This window comes from Arvicanthis niloticus, chromosome 7 (assembly GCF_011762505.2).
Source record: "Arvicanthis niloticus isolate mArvNil1 chromosome 7, mArvNil1.pat.X, whole genome shotgun sequence".
NCBI lineage: Eukaryota > Metazoa > Chordata > Mammalia > Rodentia > Muridae > Arvicanthis > Arvicanthis niloticus.
This window is the reverse complement of record NC_047664.1, coordinates 54,350,939-54,364,345: the sequence shown is the minus strand read 5'-3', so window position 1 is coordinate 54,364,345 and position 13,407 is coordinate 54,350,939. Positions and strand designations below refer to the sequence as shown.

Sequence of the window (13,407 nt, the reverse complement as noted above, 5' to 3'; positions counted from 1 at the left end):
TTTAATTCCATAATTTATACATTTAGTTGTGAACATGGTTAAGAAAATGTTCTCACTGACTATCATGTGAGCTTGATGAGCCTAGAGAGGAAGCTTTAGTCTCTGACCTCTGCCCCTAAAAGCTTGGGTGGGCCAGGCAGCTTGGTATTGCTTGGAAATCTGTTTTAGGAATGGTTGTGTCATTATTATGTAAAAAAAATCATTTAAAAATTAAGGATAACAATGTCAAGTTTCAAATAATAGAAAAGAAAGTATTTTCCTAGGTAGTACTGTTGTCTTAAAATCCGTTCTTTTAAGTGAAACTATTTTCTTTATCATTCTTGTTGTAGAGTGTGGTGTAGTTAAAAATATATATATATAATCAATTCTATTCAACTTTTAGCTACTAATTTGAAGCCTAGAAGATGTCTAACTTTTCTTGTTTTCCCTTTCCTGGTATGTGTCTAGCTTAAGAAGCTCTTACTGGCACCAGCCAACACTCAGCTCAGCTACAATGAATGCAGCGGTCTTAGCACTCAGAACCATGCAAACCACACCCACAGGATCAGAACAAACCCTGCCATTGTTAAGGTGCGCATGCAAGCATTTTAATACAGGGGAAAGTAGGGGTGGGGCAGGAGGAGTTGCATGAATCTGTGTAACACACCTAAAGTTTGTATGTATTAATTTAGCTAGGATTGGCAGCTGCCTCTAGAGGGGAAGCACATTCAAAGTGAGTTTCCAAACACTGTACTGGGGCTTAGGGAAACTAGGATGAGTTCCCTTATGCATTGCTTTTGCTGATTATCAGAACAAGCCATTTCTTTCCCACTTGATTAATACGTGCAGTGGTCTGCCCTACAACCTACAACACAATTTACTGGTAGGTTGGTAGCTGTGGTCTGCGGATGATTTTAAGACACCGGATGGCTGTTTTGCCAGCTGTTTAACCTGAGAAAGACTGTTATGGATTCACTGTGAAAGATCCGTCTCTGCCATTAATTGGAGAAAAGGCTGGTAATTCTGTTAGCGGGCTGTATTAAACAATGTTTGTCTTGCCATTCGCTGTGAGCAAAAGCGCAGCGTTAAGGGGTACTTAAGAGAGTTGTGAATACTGGGCTTCAGCAGTCAGCGGTAAATTAAGGTTTAAAGCAGCTTTTTTTTTTTTTCCTTTACTCACAGTAAAGGCGCTGTAGGGTCTTGTTAGTTACATGTTGCTGAGTAAGAACATCGGGATGTAGGGGAAATGAAATAAAAAGCTGCATAAATGACATTTAGGAATTTTAAATGTAATTTTCTTCCTTGTTCTGCAAACAATTATTCACAGCTCATAGATCCAGTACACTTAGACTGAGCACTTCACCGAAAATCTCATCTCTTCAGAAAAACCTATATCCATTCTGATAAGGTTCACTTCACTAATTTTAGCTTTCTTTATGCCTTGTTTTTAAGACCGAGAATTCATGGAGCAATAAAGCAAAGAGCATTTGTCAACAGCAAAAGCCACAAAGACGTCCCTGCTCAGAGCTTCTCAAGTATCTGACCACAAACGATGACCCTCCTCACACCAAACCCACAGAGAACAGAAACAGCAGCAGAGACAAATGTGCTTCCAAAAAGAAGTCCCATACACAATCGCAGTCGCAACATGCTCAAGGTAAGCCAGGCTAGGAACAGAGAGCAGCCAGCAAGGGCGCTGAACACAGGGGTGATGTGTGAGCGCATGGACCCTGCACTTCATCCCATTTGTGTTTGTCTGAGGCAAGGGGAGGAAGGGAGTGTGAAAGTCTTCCACGGAGACAGATTGATTAATCCTATCCCATTCAGCTGATGGGCAGCATGAGAAATGAGCTCTAAAGACACCTGGATTGTTAGCTGGGTGGAGTGGGGCCGCAGGGATTACAATACCTTTGAGGTTTATACACATCTGGATTACTGCGATCATTGACTGTTATGTGCGATCCTTGGCCAATTCTTTACAGACTCTTTGATTTTCCCTTTCCAGTCGTGGAAAAAAATGAGACACTGGAGATCTCCTCCATCTACCTTGAGAAGCAGCAAATAGCATTATGTAGTTTCTCTGATTAAATGCATTCTTGTTTTACTTTTTAAGACCACCTGCTATGCTCACAGACTTTTACTTTGCATATAAGATTTTGGAAATTTTTTATTTCCTCTGCCTTTCGCATTTAGAAAATATTACGTAGATTAAACAAAACATCTGGGTTGATCTTTATTAGTCCCATATGTAGCCAGGAGGCTGATGCTTTGAAGGCAGATTTGGTAATTTGGGGAAAATCTCTCTTGGCAGAGATACAGTTTTCTCTCTCACCTCTTCCCCTTCCAAATGTTGAAGTCCAGGAAGCATAGAGTTTGATGAAAGTATTTGTTGCTTTAAAACACGCCAGCTTTTGCTTAATAACTGGAATCATGTCATAGAAGCACACATATTCTGTAGGAGCCACAAACATTGCCTCTCTTGTGTTTCTGGTTCGCTAAACTACAGCTTCAGGGTAGTAAGTAGTCCCTATTTTGTTTGAAGCATGATCATTTCATACAGATACGCCGCCGCTTATGATGACGATGATTTTAATAAGAATTATTTTTTCTTTGGATTTAATTCCTCTGCCTTTGTATCTTAGAGTACTTTTAGGATTTTTTCCTTTAATGTTTTCAATCAGCTTTACATTAGATTTTGTTTGTTTGTTCTTTCCTTGTTGGATGTGTCAAATTTGCTGTTCATCTCTGACTGTCACCTTGGAGAACTAAATGTCACTAACGGACCAAATGCCCGTACAGCTTTCTCTGCCGGGATTGGCCGCAGAGCGTACTCCCCATCATTTGTGTGTTGGTTTTGTTTTAGTAGACAAATTGATGATGTTGATGATGGTCCCCATCATTTATTCATTTTCTAGAGCTGAACTGAGAGATTCAAGCTCTTTGAAATCCTGTGCTCAGGAATCTGGTCAATAAACATATAGTTTCAAGTTCTCTCTCTCTCTCCCTCCCCCCACCTCTCTCTCATATTCTTTTAGAATTTAAATTTTTCTTAAAGTTTACTTACTATTAAATATTACTGTAAACTTTTACAGACAATGGCATTGAACAATTAAATAGTTTCCCAAAAGATGGATTCCCTGAGAGAGACCAGCTGTATGCATATTTTTTTAAGTAAAAAACTGTGCTAAGTCCTAAAAGGCTCATCACAGAACAAAGCCTGCTGATTCAAACGAAAAAGAAATGCCATAGTTATTAGAAGCCTGGGAGAAATGAAGCCTGGCATGCTATTAATAACCAATAGGTGCTTACTCTCCAAGATTAGTTGAGTTATTCATAATCAGAAAGTAGAAATTACACGGACAGTCAGAGATCATTTGATGAGAATAGTTAGGTGACTTTCTTCCTGTGTTGGCATGTTTATGCCTGGGCTTTGATCTGTTCTTTGTTATACTGCGGCATCATGCACTTTTAGTTCCTCATGATAACTGCCTGGTTGATAATGTGTGCTGAGTATCATTTATTCACTCACACACATAGATGCTATTTAAAAATAGCATCTTCATGAAGGATAATGTGAGGGTCCTAGCATCTTGTAGTCAGGGAGTGCTTGGATAGCACCAGTGACATTCCCTATAAATGAACTCAGTGGTCCTCATGAGATAGTCTGTATGATCTAATGTCAAGTCAGGGCTCCAGTCTGAGGGTGGCTTTCAGACTGTACCCTTTGCTCAGGCCTTTCATTTCCTACTTGCTTCTGCTGGCATTCAGCATGCTTGTGGACAGTTTTCCCCTCTGTTGCTTTAGGCTTCCCTGTACCTAGCTATCTGGCTGTTTGAAACATTTATATGAGCACTTAATGTGCCTATTCTATATCCCCATTTCTGCTTTTCAATGTGCATTTATTGTGTGATTTAAAGGTTCGTTGTTCCTTATTGGATAGTATTTTCTATAGAACCCGTGTAAATTATCCTGGCTATTAGAGAAATACCATAAAAGTGAGTAAAATTTGTTCATAATTTCATTCTTTTTGAAAGGCTGATTAAATTAGGCATACTCAAAAATTAATGTACAATCAGCTCATCTATCTGAATATATGTAAAAGCCAATTAATCAATGTACCTAATTTGTAGAAGACAGCGTGAGCTTCATATTTCTGGATGCACATTGGATAGATGATATACTTACTATTCAATTGTTTAAAAACTAAGTCCTAATCCACAAATTAAATATGTAAATACTATTTTTCCACATAAAGTATCTTATTCCACACTAATTTGGACATAAATAATATTTTTACATTTCAAAGGACCTTAATTACTAGGGCTGATTAACTTACTTTAAAGTGCATTGAATTTAATTCCTTTTTATAATAGAAGGAAGGACATATTGAAGTGCCTAAATCTGGCAGGAATCAGTTTTATGGTCCTGTAGGCGTCACTTAGAATCTTTGTGTCTCAGAGTATTCAACCATAACGTAAGAAACTATTCTAGAGACCATTTTTGTCTCAACTCTATGACCTTCATTACACAGCTACCCCTTGACTTTTGGAAAGTAGTTAATGGAAAAAGGACAAAAACTTACATGCATACATCTCCATAGATAAGCATTTATATACACATAATATATTTCTCATCATCTATATTCTTCCCACTCAAAGTTGAGGATTGACATGGAGCAGTAGTTAACATATTAGAATGGGAAGATTCTTACTCATGCATTTTTGGATGAGAAACGATGCCGAAGGGAGTAAGATTGGGTGACACTCAAGGAGGGAATGGAATAGTGAGCTTTAGAAAAATATCTATTGATCTTTTAACTGACAACTATGATGTCTTCTGTTGTCTATCAGATTGGGAATACAAAGTCCATTTAAGCCATCTGGGTCAATGGCCGCAATTTGTCATCATCCCTCAACTAATTTTCAGAGAGTTATTGCTTGAGCCTTAGTCCTCCCATAGAAGTTTCCTATTCTCAGAGCTAGATATAAAACTATACATTTTAGGAGTGAAATCAACTGAATATTCATAACGATCTGTCACCTTGTAGTTAGTCTGCTGTTTCCTTGTCTAAACAAACCGTGTACTGATTCCAAATTAAAACCAGAAAACAATATTTCTCTTTGATAGTATAATGCAAATTTGGTGTCCTTAATGAGATGGCTCATTTGTTGGAAAATTCTGGGTTTGTATGTGTTCTCTAATGCGATTGCACCGATTCAAATGTTGTTTTGGAGTTTGTTTTAGTGTAAAGGACTATAGTCTGACTTCTAGACAATATTCAGGGGTTTCTTTAGTTGATTCTTCTGGTTGCCTGGTTGTTTCCTATGTAAGCATAGCAGAAAGTCGATCTGAAAAAAACTCAATATTTTATAATTAGTTTCTTCTTCTTTCCTTTAGCCAAACCAACAACTTTATCTCTTCCTCTGACCCCAGAGTCACCAAAGTAAGTATTAATAAATGCAAGCATTTTCAGAAAGGGAAGGGGGTCCTACTACATTTGGCTACAGCAACTCCATTTCAGTTTGTTTTTATAAATGTGCCATATCTTCCAGTGACCCCAAGGGTTCCCCATTTGAGAACAAGACTATTGATCGAACCTTAAGTGTGGAACTCTCTGGAACTGCAGGTAAGCTTTTATTTCAGTCAGAATTTCTCTCTGTGAAATACATATTCAATGCTAGGCTATGTTTTAGGAGGGATCAACTGAAAGAGATACAAGTGGAAACTGGATAAGAAGATACCTGCCAAGTGTCTTCAGTTGCTTACTTCAAAAACAAAAACAAAAACAAAAGAAACCTTGAGTTGAAAAATGTTTTAAAGAGATAGCATTGACTCACTATCAGAAGGAGCCCAGAGCTTCTCATCCATGTTTTTGTCACGGATTCTCACAGTGCTACTTTGGGTTAAGACAACCAAACATTAGTAGGAGGAGAACTGAACGTTTTTCCAGTTTCTTATTATTATATTCTTTGAGAATTTTATGCAACATATTTTGAACTTAAGTAACAACTTGAATTTCCCACCCAGTAAGTGTGCTTGACATCCAAATGGTTTTAGTGAAGTCGACAGTGACCTCATGAGGGTAGGGGTAGGTTTTTTTGTTTGGTTGTTTAGTTTTGTTTTCAATATTGAGAGGAGAAAAACAAGAGTTAGTGATACTAAATAATGTGTAAAAGGGAACCTTGGTGGAAAACAGAGGCAATGCTTGGATTCAGATTTATTATCAGTACTTTATTAATAATATTTTCTCACTGTTTGCCACACTTAGCAGCATAATGCTGTCATATACATCTATCTATCTGTCTGTCTGTCTGTCTATCTATCTATCTATCTATCTATCTATCTATCTATCTATCTATCATCTATCCATCCAAACACATATATATGTATATAAATATGTCTATACACACACACAGACACACACACACACACACACACACACACACACACCATGCACAGTATTTTTATCTTTCCAGCAAAAGAGAAAATTGAAAATATACCCTTGCATCAAGTCACAATGTTCTTGTATATTTTCCACCAAGAGCCCTTGTCTTTATCCTTCGAGATCTTTGAACTCTGTCTAGTCCTTGTGTCACATGGAGACAAAGGAGCAAAGACAAACTCTTGGACTATCTACAGGTTCCCATACACACTTCTGAGCTGGTTGCAAATGGTGCTTTAGATTGAGGCTCTTAACATCCCCCAGAGAGTGAGTCTTAGGATGTCTAAACCAGAGAGTTCTTGGCTCTGGCCATTGCTGATAAGGATAACGGAAGAGTAAGTTAGACAAGATGCTTTCAACCAGAACTGTGGTGGCTATACGCACCACGATCATTGTTGCTAAATTTAATTTCACACTTTGAGTTGGCCAAATTACCTTCTTATCAAAGGTCTACTGCATGATTGCATGGTTTGGTCAAGCAGTAGAGTAGTTAATTTCATGGCATATAAGTAATGTATGTATGCAGACTGCACATAAACACATATACACATACAAACACACACATTCATGCATGCATTTACTTGTAAACATATACATAACTTTGTTTCTTTTTATAATATTTTATTTTTAGTTTTTAAAATACTTTTACATGTGTGTATGAGTGTGGATTTGTGCATGTGACTGCAGGTGCCCAAGGTACAACAGAGAGCAATAGATCCGATTGGAACAGGAGTTACAGGTGGTCTTGAGCTACCAGAATGAATCTCAGGTCTTCTTGAGGAAGAATACATGCTTGTAGCTCATGAACCATCTCTCTAGCTGTTATGTCGATCTCTTAAACTAATAATAACTTACATATATTAATAGCAAAATCATTCACATGCACATATCTGTATGAGAGACCTTATTTAACCAGCAAGGACAAATAATCAGTGAGTTTGTTTGAAAAGTTGAAACACGATTCTTCATTTTACTTTTGCTTGACACATGTAAATATTTATTCAAATATCACAGTTTTGTTAGGAGACAGAAAGCATGGCATTGAGTTTCAGTGTGCTAACCAGCAGTTCATTAAATTTTCTTGCATAAATCACACTGGTAATATCATAAAGTTCTCCACTTCTTACTTCATGTTTTTTTTAGGGATAACAATCTGAGTGAATTTTGATGGGAGGGATTTTTGTGATATTGTGAGTGCTTTGCAATAACACACACACACATTTGATAGTATGTGTTCTAGAAATTTACATTAATTGTGTCTTTTAATAGGAATAAACTTTCATATTCACATACTGTTCATTTATATAAAACTTTATCATCTTACCTAATGCCAGTCACTGGGCCAACAGATAGTAACAGGTCTGAGAAGATACACAACTGTGCATCTTAGTAAAATTCCTGCTGAAAGGGATCTGTTAATTGGAAGTGTCCAGAACTTATGGAGTTAGTCTCTTTGTTTCTGAAAGGGGTAATAGAGTTTCCTTAGTTATGTACCAATGCCTGACTTTCCGTTAAAGAAATATTTATTATGAGTGAAAATAATGTCAGCTAATTAGAAATGGCACAGATATAAGCAAATTGAGAGATTCCTCATAGTTCTAAAATGAAAATATCCATAGCTTTGTTTTCTACAGATATATATATATATATATATATATATATATATATGCGTTTGTGATCATTATGTATGACAGTGCATCCTGATGTAATTTTAAAGCCTAAATTTTCACCTAATGTAAGCTGGTTTTTGTAATGCCTCAAAGTGTATTATCAGGATATAGCAGCAATATATAATATTCATTTTAGTAGGTAAATAGAAATTTTTGCTCAAATGTGTAATTTTACATATTTAGGTTGTTTTATAATGTGACTATTTTGAAATAGCAGTGTGGGAAAATCTTTATGCATAAATTTTTAAATCTTATTTTCTCAAAATAGATTTGTAATTGGAGTTAATGCCAAAAGTAAGCACTTAAATATCTTAGGACATTCTGATACATGCATTGCTACATTGATTTGCAAAATGATATTTCTATTTATAGCCACATTAGTACCAAGGGGACATCCATGCATCATTACTTCCAGGTCGATATTGAATGTTTTCATGCAAAGGTGTCTTTCTAGTTTATAAATATGAACACATCATACAACTTGTGTTTATTCCATTAAAAATATTATATTATGAAATACTTATTTTTGTTTTCTTCTTTTATTTATTTCTGTGGATTTGTTTTAGATTTTATTTACTTTTGTATTTTTATTTGATGGATGTTTTGCTTACATGTATGTCTGTGCACTATATTCATGCAGTGCCAGCACGGGCCTGAAGACAGTATTGGATCCCTGGGACTGGAGTTACAAGCAATTGTGAGACTCTATACGGGGTGCTAGGAACATAGCCCAAGTCTTCTGGAAGAGCACTCAGTGCCCTTAACCACTGAGTCATCTCTCTAATATACATTCATTTACTTTTGTGGTGTTTACACGGAAGCAAAGTCATTGAACTTACTAGGCAAGCACTGTACCACCAAGTTGCACTTGCCAACCATGTGGAATTTTTAGTTTTAAATAATTTACTTACACATTTGAAATTTTAGTACTCTACTATATGGAAAGGCAGGTGGAAATTATTTTATGAAATCTAGACATACTTAGCATTTTATAGAGTACATTTATTTTTGTCAGGGATTTTACTTTCATATTGTTAATTAAAATCCTTCATTCTTTGTATCACTGAAAGAATATTTGGTACAGTGGAAACCTAGTTACCAGGATTGTTTTTCTCTCTGTTCATTCTTGGCAATATGTCAAGTCTTGGTGAGAAAACAATCAGTCTGAGGCACAGAAGTAATTCCATGTCTAGTGCTGAGAACAGGGTCTGGCCATAGGAAGTACTAAGTAACTGTTCTCAAGTTTGAGATATCTTCTAATAGCTCATTGAGAAAAGAGTGTTCATTGATAAACAGTATAAAAGGAAAACAGCTGATCTATATATAATATTTTGGCATCTTTAAAAAAAAGATGCACCTAAAGGGGGTTTTTAATTTTCTAAGCACGATGTTAGCAACTATGTAGGGAAGCTGAGGTGAAGCAAGATTGTGTTACACAATTGAGAGAATTGGGATGAGGAGATGAGAAGACACATGGAAGAGCTGAAAGGCACGAAGGATAAAGCATTATAGTTGGGATAAAGGAGGAGATTGGGTCGTAGGAAGTATTTTATAGTGACATTCACTGAATTCTATTCAGTGAGATATGCCCATCGTTACCACTTAGTAATCTTCACTAGAATGCACTGCTTAATGGCAAATATTGGGCATCAGGAACCACAGAGGAGACAAGTGGTCATTAAAGAACTCCTGTGATACCTCTTTCCAGTTCAAGGAACTGTTTGCCCAGAAGATTTAGATCTCTGAAGGCTGCTAAGGGTGAGAAGGAGTCTCACAGCAGTGTCATTACTCTCGTGAACAGCATAGGTGATCCATGGGAAGGAAACAACTTTGAGTAGGCTCAGTTGACTCAACAAGTCTCAAGGAAGGGAAATATTTACACTGCAGTTTGGATCAGGGTAGAAGGAGAGAAGCAAGAAGGTGGAGTCAAAGGGATGGTCAGATGACAATGTAAGTTTATCATTGATGAAAGCAACAAGGGACTAAGGAAGAAACCCACAGCTCTCCCTTTCTACCTCTTGATTGCCATGACTGTTCTGTGTCCTTAGTCATTCTGCAGTTTTAAGGTTATGTTCATAACTACTAAATGAAACTACTTTCATACTCCAAGTAACAAAATACAAGTAGAAATAAAATATTCATAGTATTTAACCATTTGCGCCCTACAAAATAATGGCAACTGCATGTAATTCAACTTGAGTTTAAATACTTTATAAACAGTAGAGGTAAAAAAAAAAAAAAAAAAAGTAGACTATTAGGATTTTAAAAAGCAGCATATCTTAGTGAAGTTATACAAAACCTGGCTTTGATGTTAGACAAACTCAAGTAAAAGTCAGTGACCAAATCTCTGTGAGTCTTAACTGAGACAGAGCATGACAGCCGGCATATTGTGCAAGCACTCAGTTCATATGAGCCTCTAGCGAGGCCACCTCACCTTGTTTCTCAAGTTTTCAAGTCTGTCTCTAGCATTGCTGATCTCTCTGCTGTGGATCTCTCTGCTGTGGCCTCTTTGGCAATGTCACATGCCATGTTTCCTGTTTTGCTTTGTGGCGCACAATCGACCACTCCTACTTCAGCAAACATTGGATAAATACTGCTCTTGGTACAGGTGTAGGATGTAGAAAATGGAGGTATGAGCACCAGAACTAACTTTCAGATTCTGTCAACAGCTACTTCTGCTGCCACCAATTCTGGTGATTCTTTGCTGGCAGTTGAAACAATATCTTTTTGAATCCCTGCCCATTCCATTATCTAGGAAACAGCTATATGTTGACAGCAGCTTCCTGATGAACCCTGAGTTCAAAGCAGCTCTGACTGTGGATTTCTTTTCTGAATTTTAAAGATAGTAGTTGGCATCTGTTATGTTAAATAGTTTTCTTTCCCTTTGCCAAGTGCCATTGATTGGTATTGGCTGCCAGAAGCACTGTGTTGGGAAAGATTCTAAGGCCAAGTTTGTACTCAGTGGGAATGTCATGATCAATTAGTGATGTCTGCCATGGGTGCAGCAGGGGGTGAATGGAGCAGAAACATCATCCATACAGTTGATTTGTTGATCTTTGATCTACATGCTTATTTTGTTTGGTTGAGACAGGGAAGGTAATGAAACCGCTGGGTGCACACTCCTAGTGTCTTCTTTTACTTTACTCTAAAAAAAAAAAAAAAAAAAAAAAAAAAAATTGTAGTGAATTTCCCCAGCCATTTAAGTGGAAATGTAAAGACTCAACAGAATTCTAAGACCTCCAGAATAATGTGGGTGCCCCATCTGTAGCATCTTTGGGAGGCAGGAGGGATGAGATAGGGAGTTTGTTTTATTAGGTATTGCCAGCTGCTCTGACTTCCTTGTGATTGTCCTAAGCTAGCTCATTGTGGCTGATAAGAAAAACTCTTCTCTTTTACAGGTGTAAAAACTAATTTGGTTTCAAAATAGCTGTTGTTAGTAAAGCAAGATGAGAGAAAGGAGGATGTTCTTGTGGCAGAAGGCATTTAAATCTATTGCATATGGAGATTTTTTTCAGACACTACCAACAGGATTTTATGTCTGAAATGGAAATGGCAAGGCAATGTCATCCTAACAAGGTGATGGTTTGAAACACAAGACATGAAAGAACTTTCTTAGGGACCAAAAAATCTGGATCCCAATTTTTATGTACATGCATACATGTTTTGGTTATCACTATAAACATTGTGAAAGCAACGGAGCTATTTTATAACTGATAAAAAGATGAACAGAACAAAATAATCAACTGTCTTATCATTCTCGGACCACTGGGTTCTGTTCGTATTTCCTTCCATTCACATATCTTTGGTTACATTATTTTAAATAGTGTGGACATGTGGTTAATTTGGTTTGTTATTATATTATTTGTTATGAAAATAAATAAGGATAATGTATTTGCATCGTTTCCAACCCCACCCTTCCCCAAACCACCCATCTAAAATTAATTTCTTCTTTCTCGATAATTGTTTTTGTTATATATTACACACACACACACACACACACACACACAGTGCAATTAGTGTTGCCCTTATTTAGGGTTGCCACTTAGGGTTCAGGTCTCATCCCTGAAAAATAAAGAAGAAAAAGAACAACTACACCAACTTCCTTCAGTAGCCATTCACTGCCTGCAGTTCCCTATTATAGGTGGCATCTTGTGAAACTCCACTGTCCAGGGTGACTGGTGTATTCTATTCAGGTTTTGTGCAGGCAACCATACTGTTTGAGTTTATGGCTTCATCCATGCCATATCCAGAAGCTACTATCCCGGAAAAGTCATCCTGGTCTTCAGGTTCTTGTAATCTTTGAGATGATACCATATGCACACACCCATGTGCTACCACACACATGCATAAATTAATAACAACAAAAAGACAACAATTACAATGTAATTTTTAGAAAGGAAAGTACAAACTAATTTTGGAAGGTTGTTTAATCCATTCTTATTTAGGAAAAATTCATGCATGGGAAACCCAGCAGTCCCGTTGTAGATGTCCTATTTGAGGCTGGGCTCTCCATCTGCATTTTATGATGTCATTTATTTTTAACTTAGTATTTTCCCTTGGTTGAAATAACTAATCATTCAAAGTGCATTTAGTGAATTTGTGATTAAAACAAGTACATATGAACCAATTAATTTCTAATTTCTTCTATTTTAAATTTCTCATTTAAGAGAAAAAAATCTTTATTTTTCTAAAAACAAAAAACCAAAACAAAACAAAAAACCCAAAATATTGGTTAGTTTCCATGTAGCTTGTCCTTCTGGTAGCTATTTCTTCTGCATTTGATGTGCTTTGAGAAAAAGAGACAAACGCAAACTTTAAAAAGTAGCCAGTAGTTTTTCAGGAAAATACAAAAACAACTTTAGAAAACTGGGAAGTGAACCAGTGAGTTGGTTCAATGGTTAATTCACTTGTTGCTAAGCTTGACAACCTGAATTTGGTTGCCCATGATAGAGGGAGCAAACCAACTTCTGTGGCTTGTCCTCTGACCTGCATAATCTGAAGCATGTGCATGCACACACACACACACACACACACACACACACACACACACACACACACGCACTCATATGCACACACCCATGAGCTACCACACACATATATAAATTAATAACACCATCAACAACAGCAATAATAAAAATAAATTTAATTTTTTTTTAAAAAAAGAAAAGTACAAACTGACTTTGGAAGAATTTTTGATCCATTCCTATTTAGGAAGAATCAATGGAAGGGAGATGCAGCAAATTTTCTTTAGAGCCCAGTGCAGAGGTTGGCAACTCTGATTGTCAGGAACGCTGTCCTTTATCCTCTTTTTTTTCA

The 13,407-nt window shown here is 36.8% G+C and overlaps 1 protein-coding gene across 4 annotated transcripts in view; it reads left to right on the top strand.

Annotated features, from left to right (window-relative positions):
* Ppargc1a (PPARG coactivator 1 alpha) overlaps window positions 1-13,407 on the top strand; it is a 630,627-nt gene that overhangs the window by 594,051 nt on the left and 23,169 nt on the right. For all 4 annotated transcript variants that reach the window (XM_034508742.2, XM_034508741.2, XM_076938493.1 and 1 more), the window contains 4 exons: window positions 448-570; window positions 1,432-1,636; window positions 5,377-5,422; window positions 5,532-5,605. In XM_034508742.2, the coding sequence (XP_034364633.1) occupies window positions 448-570; window positions 1,432-1,636; window positions 5,377-5,422; window positions 5,532-5,605 (448 nt within the window). The remainder of the gene's footprint in view (window positions 1-447; window positions 571-1,431; window positions 1,637-5,376; window positions 5,423-5,531; window positions 5,606-13,407) is intronic.